Here is a 24963-nt window from a genome sequence, read left to right as displayed (position 1 = left end):
AAGAAAAGGAATTGGACTCTAGGAAAAGACAAAAAATCCCCCTAGAATACCTTATTTCATATTTAAATTAATTTTGTTTCAAATTATCTATCTTAATTGAATGTTCAATCAACTATTTATATTATACAATAATAATTAATAACTTAAAAATTATTATATTTATGATACATGATTGATATTTCACACAAAAATATTAGTTTTAGTTTATAATTCCTTATTCACTTTTTTAAAATTATATGTCAAAATCATAAAATATTTTATATTATTATTCAGTAACTAACATTTATATTGTGAATGACACGTTTGAATTAAAGTTTTAATTTAAAAATATAATTAAAAATATCATTTCATAAATGTTTTTATTTTTATTTTTTTGTTATAGCTAGCAACTCTCGGTGTAGATTGTTAGCAATATTGATTTTCAATAATTATTTAAATTGTCAACCCACTTAACATATAATTAATTATTATTTCAATTATTTTATTTTTTTAAAAAGTCTATTAGATATATAATCAACTATTAATAATAAACAATAATAAGTAATATCTAAATAATTAAAATGGATAAATAAAAATTACAAATAATTTTTAATAGAAAATTTTGAAAAATATGTTATAAAGTATTTAAAAATAACCTTTACCCTTGTGTGACACGTGTCACCACATTCTAGTATGTATATTATAAAAAATAAAAATGTATTTATTAAGAAATTAATAATTACGTATAATTCTCCCAATATTCTCTCAATACTTTATTTTAAAAAAATATTAAAATGTCTTTGTCCCAAATCGCAATCATTGCATATATTTGAGAGAGGTTTCATTTTTTTAAAACCCCTGTTCAGCTAATGGTGAGTCAAAAAGGCAATTATCATCATCCTCTATATAAAGGGGGGTCTATGGTGAAGGTTGTCAATGCAATAGCCACAAAATCCAATATTCACCATATTCTTGAACCAAATTAACAAGCAAGGCTAGTGTACTCTACTTGCAGCCTGAAGCTACTAGCAAGCATCGTATAGGAAGATGGAGAAGAACAAAGTTGATGAAAATCCTGAAGAATTTAACTATGAGATGAAATGGGTTCGTGATTCTTCATTGGATCACAAAGGAAGAGTTCCTCTCCGAGCTTCAACTGGTTCTTGGAAAGCTTCTCTCTTCATCATTGGTAAGGAATACCTCCATCTTCCTCTTACCTAATTAATTAATTTTAACCATCATATTTTTTTTGATAAATTATTATTGATGTAAAATATCTATCAGTTTCACAAATGATTAATTTTGGCCAAAAATTTAATTGATTACTTTTTAATGTAATTTTTTTTCTTAATCATATTTTTTACTCACAAAATTTAAAATCTTGTATAAATAGACCGGACCCAATTTCAGTGGAACTAACGTGCTGATTTTTAATGCATAGTATATAATATAACAACCAATATCTTAATTGAAATTAAGAGTTTAATAATTTTAATGAAGACTCAGTTAAAAATATTAAATTAATTAATTAAAATGCATTAACTAATAGTATTAAAAAAAAATTTATAGGCAAAACAATACATTAAATTTAAAAATTTTAAATTTAATCAAAATGCATTAATTAATTAATATTATCACCTCTAGTCTGATTTTATTTTTAGAAGACCTCTAGTCTGATCTTTTCTTGGTTTTAACGTATCTAGTGTAATTTTAATGTATTATATTTTTTTCGTTAATCATGCCCTTTTTATTCACAAGATTTAAAACATTATTTAACCAGAGAGTTAAATTTCACTAGAACTAATATTTTCTTGGTTGACAAATAATATAATAGCCAATATTTTGATTGAAATTAAGAGTTTATTAATTTTAATGAAGAATCAGTCAAAAAAATTAAATTAATTAATTAAAATGCATTAATGAATTAGGGTAAAATCATGAGTTTCCTAAAAGTTACTTATAAATCATATTTAGGGTAAGTTTTTTTAATTAGTAGATAGTAAAAAATATTAAAAAAATAATAATTTACTCTTCATACACTGAATATAAAGATTTTTCACTAACAAGTAATTAAAAATCAATAATTATAAATTTTTTAAAGTAATTATACAAAAATTAACAAAAATAATTGGATGACAATATAATATACAAGTTTTTTAATACTAGCAATCTGGCACAACTTGTGCTTGGATTGATATTCAATGAATTTGTTTTGTCTCTAAAAAAAAAGCTTTTAATAATATTAATTAATGCATTTTAATTAAATTTAAAATGTTTAATTTTAATGTATTTGTTTTGCCTATAAAATGTGTGTGTGGGAAATGTTAATCCACTCATACCATTTTTTTATTATTACTAGTATACTTTTTTTAGTATGAGTATATTACCGTCCAATACTATAATTTTTGGACAAAAACCAATGAGTCCTTTTGTTTTAATAATTTTAACATAAGAATATTATAGTAAAAACACTTCTCGCTCCTCTCTCATTCTAAATCAGCATTAAATTTTTAAATATTATTTTCTCTCTTATCTTTCATCAGCATTAAATTTTAAATTTGTAATCTCACTCCTCAGTCATTTCACTATATTATAATTTTTTATATTATGAAAATGAATGTATATTTCAATTTATTTTTTAGTTAATATATGTATATTCCAATTTATTTTTTAGTTAATATATGTATATTCACTATATATATATATATATATATATATTAATTTCAGGTATATATTAAAGGAAAATAAATCAAATTAATATGGAAATATTTTTTAAGAATTTTTTTCTCAATTTTTTTAAAAACAATCAGAAAATTTGTTTGAATTTTTTATTGTTAAATTATATGATTGATAGAGTTTAATAATAATAATAATTTACTTTGATATAGGTAATTTGGGCTCACGTAATTTATTAACTAGAGCTCCCGCTAATATATATATATATATATATATATATATATATATATATATATATATATATATATATGACAACATCAAAGGAATCAATACTCTTCTTTATAATAAATCTTACAACTTTTATTAAAACTATTTTGGGTCGATTGTGATCAAATTCAAGATCTAACCCAATCAAATTTGATTGGGTTAGTTTGGTTCAATTTTCACAATTTTTTTAAACTCAACCAATTCATGAACACTTTGGTTCGATTTGGATAAATGAGTTATCTATTTAAATTTGATTTTTTTCCATCTTAGAATTATTATTTTATATCATAATTCATTCAAATATCCAATAAAATTAATAAAATATTATCAAATATTTGAAAGTAATGAAATTGATTTATTTAATATCATCAATATAATATTTTAAAATAGATTAATACTAATTAAAACAAAATATTCTTCAAACAATATTTATTATAATAATCTGAATCATAATTATTTCTTACAAACTAATTTTCTTTTTCTTTTTCTTTTTCTAATGAGCTTTGTGCAACCAGATTTACTACAACTAGATTTGTTGCAACCAGGTTTGCTCCAAACGAATGAACAGATCCATTAATATTATAAACATAATAGAAAAAATAAATATGAATAAAAGTAAAACAAATAACAATATATAGCTTGAAAGTAATACTTTAAGAAATTTCAATATTAGTCCCAACACTTGCATTTCTAATACTTGAAGTCTCAATATTTGTAATATTTAACGTCAAATCAAACAACTCTAAAAATTTTGATCGGTTTGATTCGGTCTTGATCGGATCTATAAATCTAAATTCGTACATGAACAATTTTGATCGATTCGGTTTGGTTTTGATCGAAATACATAAATGATCCAACCCAAATTATTAGATCAGTTTGGGTCAATTCAAACTCATGGATGACCTGAACACCCCTAATTTTTATGTAACATTTAGTTTTTTTTATTAGTTTTCCTTGTTAAATATTTTAAGTATTTATATTTTTTATTAATAATTATGCATTTTTAGACTTTAATATTTTTAATCACTAATAACTAGTTAACGATTATTAATGAGGATTAACATTAATAAAAAAATTTAAAAATCAATAACAATAACTCTTTTTATTGGTATGTGATTAAATACAAACTGCCTAATACTTCAAAATCAATAAAATCAATCACAAGGATCACAGAGAGTATATTACTGCACATTCTAATTTCATTCCAAAAATAAATTCTTTTAGTTTCCAGTATTTTATATATCATATAATAAATAACAAATTATTTTATAATGCAAATTAAGGAATGCATAAAATTAAATATTCATAAATGACACCATTAAAACTTATTATCATTTTTCCTAATAGTTTTTCTTTCCGAGTTTTTCTTTACGTTACTAATCATGTTAATAGTTTTTCTTTCCGAGTATTTACACCCCTTGAGTGTTCACTTTTTTTTTTCTAATAACAATTTAATTTTTAAACATATATAGATAGAAATAATGCAAACATATGATTCTTTATTTCTTTCTACTAATAACGACAACTACTTGTTAGTGCTTATGATCAAGCTGTGTAGACCTTTATGCCCTTCCTATCCTTGAATTTGCGGCAATATATATCCAATACATACATATATTCAGCCGTAAATGGAGTAATTATTGCTTTAATTTATTATTAAAGTAATTATTACTTTATTAGCAATATCAATACAAATACAGATTATTTTGCTAATTGGAATAGTACCTATGGTCAGATTCTCATGCACTAAAATGGGCAAGGGCAGCATGGCATAAAAGGCGGTGGGTTCCACTACCTACAACTAGATATATTTTAATTAGCATTAGTAGAGATCATGAATATGAGCCACACATAATATGCATTATACATTCACTATTTTACTAGTGAGAAAGATGCTCCACTTCCTTCTGTTAAACAAGTGTGAATTAGATAATGAGTGTTATTTTTTAGAGGACCAGTACCGTAGGCTGTATTTAAATTCGAGGTTAAAATATGGAAAAGTATCTTGTTAGCAAAAGTTAATCTTGTAAATGAATCTCGCTATCTTAAGTGAATAATTCTTAATTTTTGGTCTACAAATATCTAAGTTCACTAAAAAATATTTAGTAGAGTATACATATAATTTATAAAAAAAAACATTTTTTTAATATAACTTTGGATATATTAATTTAAAAAAATTTAAAACCACATGTTTTGTTTAGATTATATGGGAAAAAAAATACTTTTACATAGAAGATTCTAAAACAATGACAATATTTTTTTTAAAAAAAAAAACTTTGATTCATTTATCGATTGTTTATGTAATTATAATTATTAAATTTTGTGTTCGCGGGTCGATTTTGGTCAAATTCAGGGCTAACAAATTTGATCGATTTGGTTCGATTCAATTTTCATAAATTTTTATTTGAAATCCAACCCAACCTAACTCATTCATGAACAATTTGGTTTGGTTCGTGTCAATGAGTTACCCATTTAAATTTGATCTTTTTTCTTAGCACTACTATTTTATATCATAATTCATTCAAATGTCCAATACAATTAACACAATATTATCAAATGTTTGATACTAGTAAAATTGATTCATTTAATATCATCAACATAATATTGTAAAATAAATTAATACAAATTAAAATAAAATATATATTCTTCAACGAAATTTATTATAATGATTTGAATCACAATTATTTCCTATAAACTAATTTCTTACAATAAGCTTTGCTGCAACCATAATTGTTGCAATCAGATTTACTAAAACAATGAATAAAATATGATCAATTAATATTATAAACATGACAAAAAAATAAATATATATAAAAATAACAATATACCTAAAAGTAATATTTGAGAAGTTCTAACACTAGTAGTCTGAATACTTTTCAACACTTAACAATATTTAAAGTCAAATCAAACAACTCTAAAAAATTTGATTGGTTTGGTTTAATTTTGATTGGATCTATAAATCAAAATCAGTGACCTAAATCATACATGAACGACTTTGATCGATTTAGTTTTTTTTTTTATTCAAATACATAAATGATCAAACCCAAATTATTAAGATCGATTTAGGTTAATTCAGGTCTAAGAATGATCTATACTTGTAAACACCCCTAATTAATAATATAAAAAATTTAGACTAAAAGTATATTAAAATTCAACTCTTATGAAAGAGTTCTTTCATATATAGCACATAGGCTGCAAATACGGTTGGGCCGCTACATATAGCTTTTGTATAAAACAACTATACAGTTATGTTAAATTTGATATCAATGTTTTATTATATTTTCACTATTTATTATCTCTTAAACTTTTACTTTTTAGTTTTAACGTACTCAACCTTTTAGAATAAAAAGTTTATTATTCCTACTTTACCCCATATTGTGTGTGCCAAAATCAGTTAACAAATACCGTACCTGCTTGTTTCTTGGTCAATTAAGAAGCTATTCGATGTATATATTAGGGGATTAATGGTTCGGGATGCTTGTTCCCTTTCTTAATTTTTATCTTAGTGATCCTCCTAGTCATATCTTTCATACACAAAAAGCAAAGCAAAAATTGGAACCACTTAAATTTCTACATTAAAACGATTCCATCTACTTGAATTTAATATCGTTAACAATTACTCGCTTAGCTGGTCCACAACTAGCAATGCATATATTCATAAACTTTGTTGTCATTCTTTCGGATAACAATAATAATTTGTTGAGAAAAAGCTTTTACATTGTAAAATAATTACATTATCATTTAATAAAAAATCATTATTTATGATAAATTTATTAATTTTTATAAAATTATCTTAAAAGTTATATCAAAATGATTTGTGATTGAATGTGTTTTACAGAATAAATAAGTGTATCACTATTAAATTCTAATTTATTTACATTAATTATGTGTTTTTTTTGTCCTCTTTTTTTTCAGCAATTGAGTTTAGTGAGAGATTGAGCTACTTTGGAATAGCTACTAGCTTGGTCATTTACCTTACGAAAGTTCTTCATCAAGACCTTAAGACAGCAGTTAAAAATGTGAACTATTGGTCTGGTGTCACCACCTTGATACCATTGTTAGGAGGATTCCTAGCTGATGCTTACTTAGGCCGTTACACCGCTGTGATAGCATCATGCATTGTTTATCTCATGGTAATCAACCTCAAATCTCAATCACCATTCAACTAAGTAATTTATAAAATGAAAAAAAAAGTTATGCAACGGGTAGTGTAAAAAAAAATTATACCGTCATTCAATTATAAATTATCATATATAATAAATTTATTATTTTTTATACTAATTTTATAATTTAATAATAATGTAAAACTATTATACTATCAGTATATAATTATTAAATTTTTGTATTGATATTGTCATGGAATCTATGATAAATTTATTCACTTTTTACAGTAACTTTCTTAAAAGTCATGCTAATTATAATTTGTGATTAGATAAAAAAAATTGTGTTTGTTTAGTCATTAAACTCTTGTAACATTGTTATTATTAATTTATCATGTATTTATTAACTATTAAAAACTTGTTTTTGTGTGGAAAAAAAAGCAGGGTTTGGTTCTGCTTTCTTTGTCATGGTTCTTACCAGGTTTCAAACCTTGTGATCATCCCAGTACATGCACCGAACCTAGGAGGATTCATGAGGTGGTTTTCTTCCTAGGCATCTATTTAATATCCGTAGGAACTGGGGGCCATAAACCTTCCTTGGAGAGCTTTGGCGCCGATCAATTTGATGATAATAATGCCAAAGAAAGAAGTCAGAAAATGTCCTTTTTCAACTGGTGGAACAGTGGTTTGTGTAGTGGAATCATTCTAGGAGTGACTGTGATTGTGTATGTTCAAGACCATGTCAATTGGGGGGTTGCTGATATCGTCCTCACAGGGGTCATGGCTGTCTCATTGCTCATATTCTTGATTGGAAGGTCTTCTTATCGTTACAGGACACCAATTGGGAGCCCCTTGACTCCTATGTTGCAAGTTATTGTTGCTGCTATTTCCAAAAGAAAGCTTCCATATCCTTCCAATCCAACTCAATTGTATGAAGTTTCCAAGTCTGAGGGCAACAGTGAAAGATTTCTGGCTCACACCAAGAAACTCAAGTAAGTAGTAAAACAAAACCATTACATTGAGAAAGAAAGGCCAATTTAGAAGTGTATATGCTAATATATGACACATGTTAAGGAGGTAAAACAAATTATCCATATAGAAAGTTATTTTTTTAATAAAAAATACGAAAGTCATTTAATAGTTATCTTTTCAAGTAACTAATTAAAAGTATTCAATATGATATTTTGAATACTCCTCATGAATCATGACGTGCACATGTTGACAAATTGGAAAAGATTATAAATTGAGTTTAATGGTGATAATAATTTTACATTATCATTTATTCGTATGATAAGATAATTTTTTTATAAAATCTAACAAACGTATGATAAGATAATTTTATAAAATCTAACGAACGTATGATAAGATAATTTTTTTATTGAATGATAATATAAAATTATTTTATATTATGAGTACATAGTCCTTTTTTCTCATATAAAATAAGTATTTTGTTAACTAGTTTCTTAATGATACTAGTTAAAAAGTATTAAATATATCATACTAAATACTTGAGTTATTTAAAAAAAAAACTTTTGAATGATTTTTCTGTTTTGTTATAGTATATATTTTTTGGACAAAACCTTCCTAATTTTAGTATTTTCTAACTAATGTTCTCATTATAATGGTAGCAATACTTACCGTATGTTAATTATAAATTAACTCATGGTATGATTTGTTTGATCAGATTTCTTGACAAGGCAGCAATCCTTGAAAATGAAGGGAACATAGCAGAGAAACAGAGTCCATGGAGACTTGCAACAGTAACCAAGGTTGAAGAACTGAAGCTTATCATCAACATGATCCCCATTTGGGTGTTCACATTACCATTTGGAATCTGTGCTTCCCAAACCTCCACTTTCTTCATCAAACAAGGTGCCATCATGAACAGAAATATAGGCAATAATGGATTTGTGGTTCCCCCAGCTTCAATTTTCACTCTTGCAGCCGTTGGGATGATACTTTCAGTGACCATCTATGACAAGCTCCTTGTGCCAGTGCTAAGAAAACTAACAGGAAATGACAGAGGAATCAGCATCCTCCAAAGGATTGGTATTGGAATGGTCTTCTCAGTCATCACAATGATAGTGGCAGCTTTGGTGGAAAAAAAGAGGCTTGAGGCAGTTGAAATGAATGGCCCATTAAAGGGTTCTTTGTCCATGAGTGCCCTTTGGTTGGCCCCACAATTTATGATCATTGGATTTGGTGATGGGTTTGCTCTTGTGGGCTTGCAAGAGTATTTCTATGACCAAGTGCCTGACTCAATGAGAAGCCTTGGAATAGCACTTTACCTTAGTGTCATTGGGGCTGCAAGTTTTCTTAGTAGTTTATTAATAACAATTGTGGATCATGTCACTGGTAAGATTGGGAAGAGTTGGATTGGTAAGGATTTGAATAGTAGCCGCTTGGACAAATTTTACTGGCTTCTTGCAGCCATCACCACATTGAACTTGTTCATGTTTGTGATCTTTGCTCGCAAGTATAACTACAAGAATGTGCAAAAGGTGGCAGCGGCTGATTGCTACGAAGGCAAAAGTGAGGATGATGGATCAGAGACTTGGGTTTGAGTTGGTGGAATTCAGTTCTATGCAGCTTAATTGGCAAAAGGTTTCATCTTCTGATTATCAAAATATATATATATTTTTCTACTATTAGAATCCTTAAGTTTTATCCTTAGCAAAGCGTTGATAACTTGTGCTCCTAACCAAGAGTTTTTGTTTGGTTTAGTTGTTTATGGTGTCCATGTAATATGACAATAAAATTATGTATGCGATTGTCATTTCAAAAGGAGTCATTCATGTTTTCATCTTATTATCTCGTGTTTTGGGAAGGTCTTGCCTTTTTTTATTTTAAGCTACCTTAACTTCACCATCTTGCACTCTGCAAAGTCTGAAATGACATATAAATCATATATTTGCCTCTCTTCGGTACACTAACTTTTCCAATCAAATATTATAATAATAAATAAAACACTATAAGTTGGTTAATTTTTAAATTCATAAATTGATGGCAGGAAGGGGCAAAAAAAAAAAAATCATCTTCCACCTGGTATTAAAATGAAATCACCTAGAGAATAAATATATACCATAAAAAATAGCATGTTTAGATTTTACAAACTAAGGTTTCATCAATGGTTATAATTAATAATCTTCTACTTTTTTTTATTAGTCAGAAAGAAATACGACGAGCTTGGACGGGTAAAGAATAGAGAAAATCCGAGCCCTGTTGTTAAATTTCAGGCACCTTGGTGATTATTAGCCAAGAATACTTATAATTACACTTTCAACAATGAGTGATAATATTTGAGATGGGGACAAAAATAATGATTCTAAAAGTTATAATATTTCATCCCATTATTTTCGATTCTATTTATAATATAATATTTTAAGGAATTATACGATTGTCATTGAATAACTATTTCAAGTGCCAAATCAACATAATCTTTACATAATTATAACAGGTCTGAGATTGATTTGTTTAAGTCTATGGCGCGTGTGTGCTTCAACTGCATAGCCTCAATCTAAGCAGTGAACATTAATTAGCAACTTAATGGAGAGAAGGCAAAGTCTAAGACCAAAACTCCAGCCATCAGCATTACCCAACGCCTAAGCTTAAAGAACGAGCAAGGTTTTAAAAATAGTCAGCAACCGTGATTCGGATCACAATATCAAAATTTTTTAATTGTATGTGACCATGATATGAATATAATTGGGATCATATCAACCGCATTTGTTCGTGATTTGTCGCTATATTAACAAACACGAAAGTTTAAAACTTTGACAGTGGATTTACTAAGCTATTCCTTTGCCATAGAAACTATCTTAACTGTGGATCACAATAATTAGTTGGACTCCTTTTTCCTCCAAGTAACTTGCTAACACTTTTTTTTCTTTGGTTTTCATCACATCATATAACTCATTACACATAATTTTTCCCTCTTTTCTCTCTTTTTCTCACTAGGTATCAAATAATTTCTTGGTATCTACTAATAATTTTTGTAACTATAGTAATTAGAAATTGGTAATTGCAACACTAATTGACAAATATAAAAATAAAATGAATTTTTCATCAAGATATTTTAAATATTTTTTAAAGAAAATCAAATTAAAAACATTTGAATTTGGAGTTGATTAAAATGTTAAGAAAATATATTTTAGTTTTTATATTTTCGGTCAAACATAGTCAAAGTTTCTATACTCGCTATTAAAAAAAACTTCTTCTACGTCGGTTATTAAACACATTCGACATCAGTTATTAACCGTCATTGTAGAAAGTGAACTTTCTTCGACGGTTCGAACCAGGTTTAGAAAATCGTTTTAGAAAAATGCTAAAAACCGTCTTAAAAAAACACCTTTTTAAAACAATTTTTAAATAACCGTCTTTGAATATCTTATTTTTAAAAAAAATAAATAATTCTAATAAAATAATAAAAAAAGGAAAATTCTATTAGAATAGTAGATAAGGTTAGTAACAAAATAAATTGCGGATTAAGAAAATAAAAATAAATTGAAGACCGATTAAATATAACATTAACTCTATATATTTATGTTTATGCAAAATCTAACACAGTCATGGTTAAGCATAAAAAATCTGCTAATGCAAAAAATTAAAATAATTGAAAAATAAGAACATATTACTATATAAAAACATATTACTAAATTTCTTCTCATTTTTTCTTCTACATATTTACAAGCTTCTCGCATAGCAAGCTAGACAGAATAATCAACAAAAAGAGAAGTTAGTTAAACCATGCAAATTCACAATTCAAATAGCAGAACACCAAAACTTCATAATGGTAGTTACAAAGTATAAATGCTATTAATTACTATGTTCATAATTCATACATACCTGTCAGAGAACATCAATAGTGATCTGACCACCACTTTCTGCCAATAGCTTCACCCGAAACTTCTGCACTCCGCTCTTCGTGTCTCCCTCGGCGTCCACCTTCGGCATCGCTTTAACAACCTTGCTCGTCGCCGTCGCAGGGGGAGGAGCACCACCACCACCACCGATGGCCCTCCCGTAATCGTCAAAACTTGACCAAGTGGAAGACGATTTCGGCACCGAGCCTCGGGCACCGTACAGTTCCACCTTCCCGCCATCGTAGGCAAGCACTCTCTCTCCGTAAACATCTTCGTTCTGCCTCCCGTAGACGGGAACGGAGTACGGTGGATTGGAAGGAGGAGGATCTTGCTTCGCTCTGGGAGAGGTCGTCTTCGTCTTCGTGGCTGTTGCTCGTCGAAGGAGAAGACTAAAGGAAATATTTTGAGTGAGGGACACAAATAAAGAGTGTATGAGGAGAAGAGGGAAGTAGATATTTTATAGGTAAACCAAGCGTAATTCATTTAAAAAACTTAACAAAACTATCTTAAATACTCACTTTCTAAAATGATTTTTATAAAACCTTGGTGTACTTTTTTTTTATTTACAACATTATTATCGCTTGACATTCCGATTTTCGTCCAAACTTTAAAAAACTAGTTGTTTTTATAAAACATGTATACTGAATTTATATGTTTTTTTTAAAAAAATAAAATCAAATCAAATTCATCAATATGAATATGAAAGTATGTGGGTACTTTGACCATATTTGTCCAAAAATACAGAAATTAAAAACATATTTTTCCTATAAAAAACATTTAATATCTTATACTGCCGGTTCTAAAATCGTTATCTTAAATTAACTGTACAAATTTATGATAAATTAGAAAACGTTTATTTCAATCCTAAAAGAAATAAAAATAAATAAAATTATTTTCAACAAAAAATAAATTTTGGAGATTTTCTTCTTTTTCAACGTCTGGTCACGTAATAATTTTATATAATAAATTTCGGTAGATTGATTTTGTAACGTCCAAAATTTTATTTCTTGAAAGTTAATTGTTTTAACAATGACTTTGATTTATGAAATTTTCATTATAATTTAAAATTGAGCATTAAATTTTCTTTAGAAAATTGAAAAATTAGAGTTCTATGAACTTAAAGGAAAACAATTTAATTCATTTCAAAAGTTTAATTATCTGGATTTAAAATTCTTAATTTTAGTAAATTGGAGTGAAAAAAATTAGAATATAGAAAAGGAGTTTTAATTTCTTTTTATTATTTTTACTGGTTTAATTTTTTTATTGACAGATATTAACGATTAGTATGTTATGTTAATGGAGAATTTAAATCCATAATCTTCTTATCCCTCCAACTCTTAAGCCCCCCTCTCTCTTTTTTGACACAAATTAAGCCCCTCTCTCTAATCACCAAACCATCTTATGAATCGGTTCAAATTCTAGAAGTGACGAATTTAATTTTTGGGGGATATTAGATTTTAAATTTGACTTTAGCAATTTAAAAATCATTCCCTTCTTCCGCCACATTTGATATATTAACATATTGTTGAAATATTCATTTGGTTCATTTATATGTATCTGATGGATGTCCAACACCAGCCCAAGTTAATGAGTTGCTTTCATTGTATGATATCATTTCCAGCCGTATTAACGTTTTTTTTAAACATATTTCCTAACCTAAGTTGGGAACAGCATGTTCTGCCTTTGCTTCTCATAACCCAGAATTTTCTTTAGGCTAAAGGGAATTGTTATTGGCCCCAATGAATTTTGCTATTGACGCTTATCATCCCTTAAAAATTTAAAACTATCCATGGATGAAATGTACTATGAAATCATGATTCTACTATACAATGGAGGTGCAAAAATTATGCAAAACAGAATCACGATTCCATTGGACACAATTTTTGCATCCTCTATTATGTAAGGGAATTACAATTTTGTAATGCATAACGAAATTGTGATTCTCTTATGCGCGCAGGGGAGGGGGGGGGGGGGTTAAAACATATTATACAATGAAAGTGTGATTTTGTTGTATGATATATAATGGAATCATACTGTACATTTTTTTTAAATAGTTTAACATACAAAATGACATATTAAATAAAAGGTTAAAATATGTTTTCATTTATGTAAATATGAAAATGTTTAGAATTCATCCTTGTAAAATTTTTAGTAGTTTTTCCGTTCTTGTAAAATTAAAGTCTATGATATTTTGACTCAGACGTAGGTTTGAGTAACTCCGAACCTATGATATTTAATTTAAATTTCAAACTAACAATTTTTGGGGGTTAAAAACTTTCACAAAATGCACAAAAACGTTTGTCATGAACAAAATGTCTACTATGTATTTCCGTTGTGTTGCATAGCAGAATCACGATTCTATTGAGTAATCAAAACCCGAATAAAGAAAAATGGAATCATGATTCTATTGCACAAAAATGCACAACAAAATCATGATTCTGTTTTGTCTACGAAAACCAAAAAAGTACCTATGTGCAAAGAGGGAAGAGGGTGAAAGGGGAAAGAAGGAAAGGAGAATGAATGAATAAAGAAGGGGAAAAAGGGAGAGGAGAATGAAGAAAAGGAAGGTGGGGAAAGGTAGTTTGGTAATTACTCTTGGCTGGTAGGGACCAAGAGCAACTTAGTTGGTGCCAATAGTAATACCCTTGGCTAAAATATCAATTTAGTTCATTTAGTTTTCACATTTTTTCTGTTTTGGTCCTTTTATGTTTTAAAAGTCTCATTTTAGTCATTTATGTTTGAGAATAAATCCAAAATGCTCATATTGTCAATTAAATGATGACGTAACATTCATTTTATTATTATTATTTTATGTTTTCTAATAGATCATTTTTTTACCGTTCAAAACAGCCAAAAACTATTTGTATGAAACATTTAATAGGTATTAAACAATTTCTGATGGTTAAAAATCATCAAAAAAGTACTATATCCCAAATCCAATTAAATGGGAGTTAATACACATCCACCCAAGGAATAGAAGTGCAAATATAGTTGTCATGGGAAGAAGATCAGATAACGACCTTAGTTCTAGTTAGATCAACCCTTCTAGGAAGAAAAATGGAGAGTCAACATAGTAACAAGCAATAATATGAAACTCTCTCAATACCCTTAAGACAAGTTAAATAGAGTTAAGCAGTAACTTCTAAACCTTTATACTCAAGGTTAACCTAGAGGACTATTGGAGTTGCAATCACAAGAGAATGAACTTTTTAAGTTGAAGTGTCATCTTACATTTCCTACTGGAGTAATGACAACCATGAGTAGGGAACAACTGCATGTGCTTCGAATGGTATGAGGATTAGAATCGATAGAGATGTTGTGAGATATTGCACAAGGTACTAGTGAGAAATAAGGGAAGCTAAGTACTAGAATGAACTATAGAGATGAACGCTGGTTAAGTTTCAGGCAAAGAAGTCTATATTAGATCTAAAAATGAGTCAAGTGTATCCCTAGCTACCTTTTGATAGGTGACCATAGTGTTAGATCAAAGCTTGAAGCCCTTAGTTTTAGTTTTAGTTTGATAATTTTGCCATGCCAAACATGCTTAATAGATGTGACATTTGTATTGAATGTTTTCAGACTAGGCATGTGTGTGATATAGTCTAAGTCTTTTACATTTTTAGTGTTGATCAAATATGAAGTGAATGAAGTATTCTAGTTCTCTAAGTTTCCTAAGAACTTAATTCTACATGAAATTTGACTAGAAGCATCGAATTAATAGATTGCCTAACCTAGTAATCGAGTGTCCAAGCCAGTTTTAGAAGAAGGAAGAATTTGTAGCATAGGATAATCAATTGTCTCATTTGGTAATCAATTACCCAACTCCTAGAAACAAAGAAACTCTTTGTGTGATTCTATAATCGATTACCATATGTGACAATCAATTACCTAGAAAGCATAGTAGAAATAGAGATACCCATACTAAAACGAATTAATCGATTACCCCATTTAATAATCGATTATCCAGTTCCTAAAAATGCAAAACAAAGGAGATTTTGACAAATTAATTGATTGTCTAATTTTATAATCAATTATATTCTTTTTAATTGTCAAAATTTATAAATATCTCTATGTGTTTTCTTTATTATAGACTCTTTATACGTTAAGTCTTGGAGAAAAATATTTCAAGAGAGTCTTCTAAAAGGATTGCACTACTTTTAGTTTAAAGATTGAAGTTGATCAAAGAATCACTCATTCTACCATCATGAATTGATTATCTTATGAAGAGAACTTGAAGATATTGAAAATCAACACATTCCAATGTATTCAATCCTTTATCTTACATTCAGGTTGTGATTCTTGGTTAGGGTTACCAAGAGGTTCAGAGAATTGATAGAGTTTCAATTTTGGGTCTCTCGTAGGTTTCAAGGAAAAAAATTAGAGTTCTTTTATGGAATTATGTGTGCATAGTGTTTATACTTGATTCTCTAAATAGTGAAAGTTGTAAGAGGTCTTTGAACAACTTGATGTAGTCTTGTTTGTCTGATTCTCTTTTTCTCTTAACTCTTAGTCATGAACTCATCTTGGTATTGGAGTTGATCTCGAAAGGCCATAAGAACTCTATTTTACATTTGTTATAATCATTGAAAGTTTTCTTGATTATGTTGATATTTTATATGATATTTTGAGGAAACTTTGATTAATTAAGAGTTCGTTTTAATCTGATTAAAGAATGAAATTTTTTTCGAAAGAATCTATTCAATCCCTCCTTCTAGATTCCTGGTTGATCCAACACATAGTGGAACTAACCATTATAGTCTAGAGCACATGTCTAGATTGACTAGCATAGGTAAGGAGTTATATAGATGTCTAATGGGTAGGAGACCTTGTCGTAATAGTTGTCAGCCTAGTTTTGACATGGGATTTGGGGGATCAGTTTGACATAAGGTATTGTACAACCAACTTTTGATAAAATCATTCCTTAGGAAATGAGGAAGGTAGACATGCATAGTTCAATCTTGCTTTTCGAGGACAAAAATCTTTGAAGGAGGATAGAGTTGTAATGCCTCAAATTTTGAATTATATAAATAAGTCATGATGAGATCCTTATTAGGGCCTTACTATTATATAATTTGATTTCACTATTATAATTATTATATTATATTATCTTACCTTAGTTTATCTAAGAATTATTTTATGTTCAAATTATAAATATATTCTCTAATTTTATCTTATATCGTGATTTGTTGTGTCAAACTAATATGAATAAGATATTAAGATAATAATAAAGCAATTAAAGTCTAGCAGAGGACTAAGCCCAATACACCACATGTGACACCCTCTATCCCGACATACATATAAATAAATAAAACATATAAAAATACAGATAAACAAATTCACGTGATTAAAAGGTTCGCATTCACTTCACTATTACCAAATAAAAATTATTAAAAATGTATCCAACTCAGAACAAGGTCGTCAAAGTTTACAAAAGAAATTTTGTTAAATCGGTGAGGTAAAATAAAATAAAATAACATCATGTAATTAAAATAAAAACTCACCCTCAATGTCACATCCTATCAAAGCATTATGTCTTAGCGTCCTCTAGCACGAGATTCTTTAAAGTAATTCACCTAGTCATCTGCTCCCACAAGGTTCGAGATCATCACAGGATTTAAAACAAATAGTACACAAGGAGTGAGTTATCACATTTCTAATAAAATACAAATAAACAAAGACATAATCAAAATAAATTTTAAAAATATTTATAACATAGCTCAACTTAATACAATCTACGTCATTTCACCACTTTATCATTTAAAATTCTTTTTTCAATCACTAATCACATTACACATGAATCACACACTTGGGTCAAGACGTAATAACACTCATCAATTTCATAATAAATAATTAACAGGCATTATGCAACAATCATACTAAGACTCAAGCCTATATGCAATGTGGTACCATATCAATGAAAAACCACACTAGGGTGCTTAGGAGTACATAACAAACACACCACACAATAGGTATGTGAGGTCATTCTCACTAAGTAAAATCATAAGGTGAACAGTGAAGGTCACTCTGTTTTGTGAGAATACTCCAACCATATGGGATCAACATAGGCTTAAAGAAGCATTCAAATCAAGTGTCTTTACCCCTAAGGCCTAGACTCTGAAGAATTTGTTAGGGCACCTTCCTGATTCAAGTAAAACCCCTAAAATAATTTTTTCACGCAGACACTGCTCATGAATTATACAATATCTACGATCTCACACTAGTATTTCAAACATGCTTAACACATTGTGCTATAATTTAACACTTTAGGTTCCTAACTAGGAATCCTACACTTTTCCTTTAACATTGCGTATAAACACTTTTCTTAAGGTAAACACCAGTCAGGTTATTGTATAATTCACAACTCACAACACATGTATTGTCACATCAAGTGCTAACCACACATGTACTCAATCTCACAAATCAACGCATGTTTAACTTTGCACTTGTATTCAATCTCAATAACAATGTTATGATCTCAAAACAACATGTTATCTCACAATTTATCACATATTCAATTTATCACTTACGCACAATTTTAATCACAATTTCATGATCTCAATATTACAATCTCGTAATTATAATCATACTTGAAGAATTAAAATACAATAAACATCCCAAAATAAACCTCAATTTGATCCCCTAAGGATCCCTACACATGTTCATTCTAACCACAATTGCGATAAACTCATCCCCATTTCACTGCCAATGTGTGAGACTAATTTCTCTCGATGAAAATAGTATTTCACAACTCCCAACGGTGAGAATGTGCAAAAATGAGTTCTAAAGGTGGTGTCTAAATTTCACGACAATAAAACGTTTAAGGAGTCTGAGATCATCATTTTACTGAGACAAGTTTGAGTGTATGTGAGAAAAAGAGAGGATTTTGGGAAAGGAAGATGGGAAAATGGATTTGAGAGGAAGAAAGAGCGTAGAGATGTGTTCTAAAAGTAAAAAGTAGCATATTATGTCTCTATTTATAACTAGGGTACTCTGGGCTTATTATCTCCTTTATTTTTCTTTATTTTATTATTTTATATAAAGAAAATCTATTTTACTCCCTATTAAATGAATAAATAAAATATATTTTTTTCTTCTTCTAAAAACATATATTTATTTTATTTACCTTAAACTATTATTTTGATTGATAAAACTATTTATCTTATTTATTTAATTACAAAAAGCTCATTATTTTCCAAAAGTTCTATTTATTTTAAATAAAAATCATTTTTAATTTATTTTATGAAAAATGGGATGTTACACCACAAACCCACCCAAACTATTTTTCTACCTTAGTCTTAAGAAAAAAGGAAGGGAAAGAGAAGATTTAAGTTTAGTCTCCATAAGATAGTGAAAGAAGAAAAGAAAAGAAGAGGAAAGGAACAAATGAAAAAGGAAGAGTGACAAGAGTGTAAAGAGGAGTGAGTTTTCTCTTACTTTCTATGATTTCTTGTGATGGGTAGTGGGTTTGTTCCTAAACACTTGGGTTTTATATTTAATTCTTGGACGGTTATGAATACATAAAAACTTTGGTGTGTTTTATAATTGAGCAAATTATTGTTTGATTGATTTTAGGTTTGTTATGTGTTTTGTGCAATTTCCCCCCTTTTTAGCGTTCTTGAGTAAAATTTGGTTTTCTATAATAATTTGGACAGCATAATTGATAATCGATTCATAAGTTCAAAGTAATTAAGTGTTTAAAATAATTAGGAACCACATATAGGGATGAAAATTAAACAACTAAGGACTCATTGTGAAGGTTGAGGGATGTTTTGAGGCTATTGGAGACCTAAAACTCACAAAATTATGCAACAACACAAATTTTGTTTTGTTAGACGCAAGTTGCATGAGTGTGCAATTTGAACAAGATCATTGGCCTTTAAAGAATAAAAAAATGGAACTAGGAAAAAACATGTACTCATACTACTAGACTAAAATTAAAATTGGAAACCCTAAAAGCTATCATCTTTTTGTGAAATGACTTTCTATGTGTGGCACAACACAATAACATTGTTGTCTCTTTCTTATCCCGTGTCCCTCATTTCTCACTACCTCTCATCTCTAACTTCCTATACATGTAGTAATCTCTTAACTTTTATTTATGCCTCTCCCTCTCAATCTCTTATACATTTCTTTAATTTTTTTTTTAGTTTTCTGCTTCAACATTGGCGAGAATTGGATGGGCCATTTCTTAAATGGTACTTAACTTTCTTTTCTCCTTCTCTTATGCTCAAATTTTAACTGTTTTTTTTATTCGTAGGAATTTAACATAGTATTAGGAGTTTACAACACTCACACACCCTGCTTAACCAACTAAGCTAGACCCCTTGGTCTAACATTTGATGAGGAGGACTTTGTTTGGGGATTGTGGCATCTGTTAGGGGAAATCTATGGACATGCAATTGGGTGCCATGTGAATTGTTGTCGCATAGTAATAAACATTTTGGAGCAGTTGTGATTTGACTCATTTTTTATGGTGTTTTACACTTTTTTATGGCTATGAGACTCTTGTTGTGGTCCCATTATTCTTTTGAGACTTAGATGCATGCTATTTTAGTCACAAGGCCCTACCACTCTCACTTTGGTAACTACTCTTGACAAGTTCAGTAAACTTGAATTTTCTAGCCAGATTCAAGTTTGGCTTTGGTATTGTTGTGTTGTATCGAAACTACTATATAATTAGTATTGGTCTTAACAATAGCTTTAAATCTAGTTGTATGATTAACTTTTATCTATCACAAGTTTGATTGGCTCTTTTCTTTGGAACACATATTTTGGACTATGAAACTACATATTTATTACAATGAATGTAGATATCATTTTAGACTATAGTTGATTTTCCTCATTCTTTTTGGTGTATGTTAACAATATATTTCTTCAACCTACCTAATTGAAAGTTGGCTTTCTTATTAACTTGTATAATTGAGTTGTCTACATTTGAAACCAAAATGCATGAATAACGGAGAAACCACTTTATGGATTTGAAAGGGGGTGAAGGTGTAAATTAATTCACTATTAAAAGGGCTACATTCAACAATTTTATTACCATGACGTAAGGGCTACATTCAACAATTTTATTATCTTTTTGTCCGCATCTATATATACTTAATTCCCTACTGACACTCCAATATTACAAATGATATATGCAACTCATATACCATAAGGGATATGATGTAGATAGACTGCAAGGCCTAGTACTGCAAGCCATCCAAATTTAGTAGCTAGGGCATCCCCTGGTGTACCATAGTCTATTGATGTTGTGGTGTTGTGGTGTGAGTGGAGATCAAACATGGCCCAGGTAATTAAGAGTTGCACACAATAGGTTCAAGTGTTTCAAATCAATACTAAAGATTATACAATTTGTTTGAATAAAAAAACAACCTTAGTTCATAAGAATTACCAACACAAACCACATCATGCAAAGATGAGGCTTACCAACACTGAGACACTGCAATCTGATGATGAAGATTTAGAATTAACAAGCTGCTCTTTATCAACATCCCATAGCATAATAGATGATATCTCACCCGATGCATACTGGTATATGTATAAATGTAACAAGGAACACAATAAGAAAATCATTAACATCACAATATGAGGAAACAATTAGTGAGGATTTTAGGACATTGAGGTAGAGGGAGATATCCCACATTCCCAAAAATAATCAAAGAACAACCACATACTGGATAATCACATTGTTGTTGCCAATCAACAACTGCACTCAGACTCCTCACACCTGGTTTATGTCCATGAATTGAAGAGAATGCAATGACAAGTTTTTGTTTACCCTTCAGGAGATAGTCCTTCCAAATCTGAATGTTTCCATCAACTGCATCATAAGAGTCGCTAATATTCAATACTCTTACAATAATTCGAGAATAAAATGAATAATATTAAACAGTAGAGAAAGGTACATGAAGCATCAAGAAGCAAGCTATCATCAAGCTCATTTACAAGGCAGAGCTTAGAAATTCCTCTGTCGGGAAAATGATGATTACCAAAAGTGTTAAGCAGTGTAGCCTCCTCATGGTTCCATATCCTGTGGAAAACTCCAAAGAACATTAGCTAACAAAATTCCAAATTGGGCAATACAAAGACTAACAGCAACAACATTCATCAGAACCATAGAACTTTGTTTTCTGCCAAAACAGAATTTGGAAATGAATCAGAACCATATAACTTTTAACAACAATTTCACAGAATAATTAACAAAAAATATTTAGAAAACTAATCTGGAAAAACCAAAACAGAATTTGTTTTATGTATTCCCACTAAATGGATTTGATAAACTACCTGTTGAGGAAGAACTATGTTGGCCGTTTAACAAGATTCATATCTCCAGTTGGCACAAGAACACCCATTTGAATCATTGATTGAAGGACCTACGTCAGCACACAAGATAGCTATCTATATGGTTGTATCTATGGGATAGCAGCCCAACACCCGAAGAAATGTGGCAAATTCCTGTAGGGACATAAAATGGTTTTTGGTATGTGGTTAATTAATTATATTATTACAGCTGCCCAAAAAGGAAAAAGTTACTGCACCGCACAGAAAATTTGAGGAAGAAAATTTCTTAGAGTTGTATGCATTTTAGATTAGTATTTGCTGTAGTAATGAAAAATATTGAGTTAAATAGTGATTAGACCCTAATAGAACAACACCATTGGAGAAAAACCTCAAACTTTTGGAACAGCACCATTCATGGCTTGCAGGAAGTGCTTCTGCCAATTGTCATTGCTATTTTTGTATGCAAATTTGTCCCATTTTATCATGCTATACCAACAATGATGTGGTTAAGGAGATGCAGAGGGGTTATATTGAGCTGTGATAACATACTCAAGCATCCAAATCAAGGACTTAAAACTCAAGAATGAAAACTATATTTACTAGAATTTCCCATATTTACTATATTTATACTGTTAAACATGATAACAACTACTTTATAATTATCACCGATTGCACCAAAAGCTAAAATTCTTATTTGCAAATCTCTGGTACCAGCCTAGTTTCTTTGCTTTCAAAGTAACATAACATGTACACACTAAGCTCTCAAATGCATACTTGTTGACAATGAAATCAAGGGTAGTGAGTAACAAGTTAATTGACAATTTCTTGCAAATAATGATTGGTAAGGAATTTTACTTGAATTTGTTCTGCAAGTACATTAAGCCCGTAGATTTCCGCAGCTCGAATGCTGGGAATCGCACCAGCATCATACAGACCATTTGAAGCTATAATTTAATCTCAATGACATTAAGAAAAATAGAACAAAATTATTCTCTACTTTAGAGAAAGTCTGTGAAGTCACATAGGAATGATAGGATATATGGATGGATTACCTGAGCAGCACCAGCTGTGTCATCAACGTTTTCTCTCTGGCAACACCTAATTTAGTCAGGAAATCATCACTCAATTCAAATGCCTGCAAGCAAAAACCTTAAAAATATAGTATTCTAAAGCATCATATATATTTAAATGATAGAAATAAATTTTATATATATATATATATATATACTAATAACACTTAGTTTTACATCATCATCCTATCATAAACCATCATAATATACACTAACAATATATATCTACTAAACTTTAAATAAAATAACTCAAATAAAATACATAAAAATCTGGTAAAAGTGTTTGTGCCATTTAATATAGTATTCACCCAATAAAATGCGGTCCAAAACCAACAAAAGCCACTGGAACTTTACTTTTAGAAAAGCATTAAAGTCATTTCAATGCCTTGACGTGACTTTTCCAATAAGTATTGGCAAATTAAAAGTAAGAAAAAAAAGGACTATTCAAGAATAATTCGATTAATTGATTATTATTCCCACCATTCCACACCGTTTCAACAGTAAACAATTGTTTTCTCTTCTATTTGGGCTCTTAAACTTTAAATTTGAGAAAACAATATTTTCATTTTCATTTTATAAATAATATGTTTTTTAAAAGAGTAGAAAAATACGGGATCCCAATTTAGGATATGAATTCTTACTCATCAACCATGGAAAACAGAGGAAAAAGAGAAAGAGAGAGAAATCTTACTCATCAACCATGGAAGGCACTCTAGACCCGTAGCTAATCCAAGTTGAGCTGGATGGACTCACTTAAGGAAGCAAATCTCTCCTAGCACCTATTTTATTCATTCACATGAGTTGAAAATCATTTAAGATACTCTAAGATATTCTATAACATACAAAAATGATATTTTGAGCATTTTTCTATATCTTTTGACAATAAGAATACCTCCAATTGTTCTGGAGCTCCATAAATGTAAAATCATCTATCAAAAGTCACTTCCTCTAATAATTGGTCCTCATCTCTTACAAGGAGAGCCTGAAAGTAGAAAGTAGAAAGGAGAAAATAAGCAAATATTATTAATGAAAGTAGAAAGGAGAGCCTGAGCTCTTACAAGGAACCACCAGAAAACTATATCTCAGCCAACAATAACCAAAATAACAAACCACCTCCTCTCTACATTCCCCCTCCCCAAATAACCATGTTGCATGGCCTAACAAACTCCCTAACAAACTCCACACCACTCTTTTCAGTCAGCATTCCAGTGCACACGTACTCTGGTCTAGACCACCAACACAATATCACAAGTTAGGTGCCATATTTTATATTTAGGATTATAATATTCTACGCAACTTAGCCATTAGTCAGTGAGCTATTATGTTGGAAAAATATTTATAATATGTAGTGTAAGCTCTATTGGAGCTTGTATGTCTAGGATCTTCTTCATCAATGGATTCATTTGTTTCTTGGAAGATGAATGGCAGTGGAATGAAGAAGGAAGAGAGAGAGGAGACGCCACTTCAAGGAGAAGATGAGTCTAGAAGAAGCTCACCACCATAGGAGGTCATGGATAAGAGCTTGGAGGAAGAAGGAGATGAATGAAGAGAGAGGAAGAGAAGAGCACGGAATTTTGTGCTCTAAAAGAGCTCTGAAATCTGAAGTTTAATTTTCAAATGATCAAAGTTTGAAAAAATGCACACACATAACCTCTATTTATAGCCTAAGTGTCACACAAAATTGGAGGGAAATTTGAATTTCTATTCAAATTTCTCTTGAAT

The 24963-nt window shown here is 29.5% G+C and overlaps 1 protein-coding gene and 1 long non-coding RNA gene across 5 annotated transcripts; one reads left to right on the top strand and one right to left on the bottom strand.

Moving 5' to 3' along the window:
* Positions 1–902: 902 nt before the first annotated feature.
* LOC114406218 (protein NRT1/ PTR FAMILY 5.6-like) lies at positions 903–9833 on the top strand. 2 transcript variants are annotated; one of them, XM_028368863.1, is made up of 4 exons: positions 903–1168; positions 6838–7055; positions 7467–8014; positions 8707–9833. In XM_028368863.1, exons 1-4 carry the CDS (start codon positions 1027–1029, stop codon positions 9584–9586), a joined length of 1788 nt encoding a protein of 595 aa, XP_028224664.1. In that variant the 5' UTR covers positions 903–1026; the 3' UTR covers positions 9587–9833. The 2 variants fall into 2 exon arrangements, with proteins under 2 accessions (XP_028224664.1, XP_028224663.1); XM_028368862.1 differs by having other exon boundaries at positions 7464–8014.
* A 1854-nt stretch (positions 9834–11687) lies between these two features.
* Positions 11688–23329, bottom strand: LOC114406216. 3 transcript variants are annotated; one of them, XR_003665389.1, is made up of 7 exons: positions 23027–23127; positions 22175–22345; positions 21796–21920; positions 21565–21710; positions 21317–21418; positions 17386–17465; positions 11688–12273 (listed from the first exon to the last, which is right to left on the bottom strand). It is a non-coding gene; the product is annotated as an uncharacterized LOC114406216 (long non-coding RNA). The 3 variants fall into 3 exon arrangements; XR_003665390.1 differs by lacking the exons at positions 11688–12273; positions 23027–23127 and adding an exon at positions 23224–23329 and having other exon boundaries at positions 17243–17465; XR_003665388.1 differs by lacking the exon at positions 11688–12273 and having other exon boundaries at positions 17243–17465.
* Positions 23330–24963: the final 1634 nt, after the last annotated feature.

This window comes from Glycine soja, chromosome 3, assembly GCF_004193775.1.
Source record: "Glycine soja cultivar W05 chromosome 3, ASM419377v2, whole genome shotgun sequence".
In the NCBI taxonomy this organism is placed as follows: domain Eukaryota; kingdom Viridiplantae; phylum Streptophyta; class Magnoliopsida; order Fabales; family Fabaceae; genus Glycine; species Glycine soja.
Note: the sequence above shows the minus strand (reverse complement) of the source record. Positions and strands in the feature narration are given on the sequence as shown.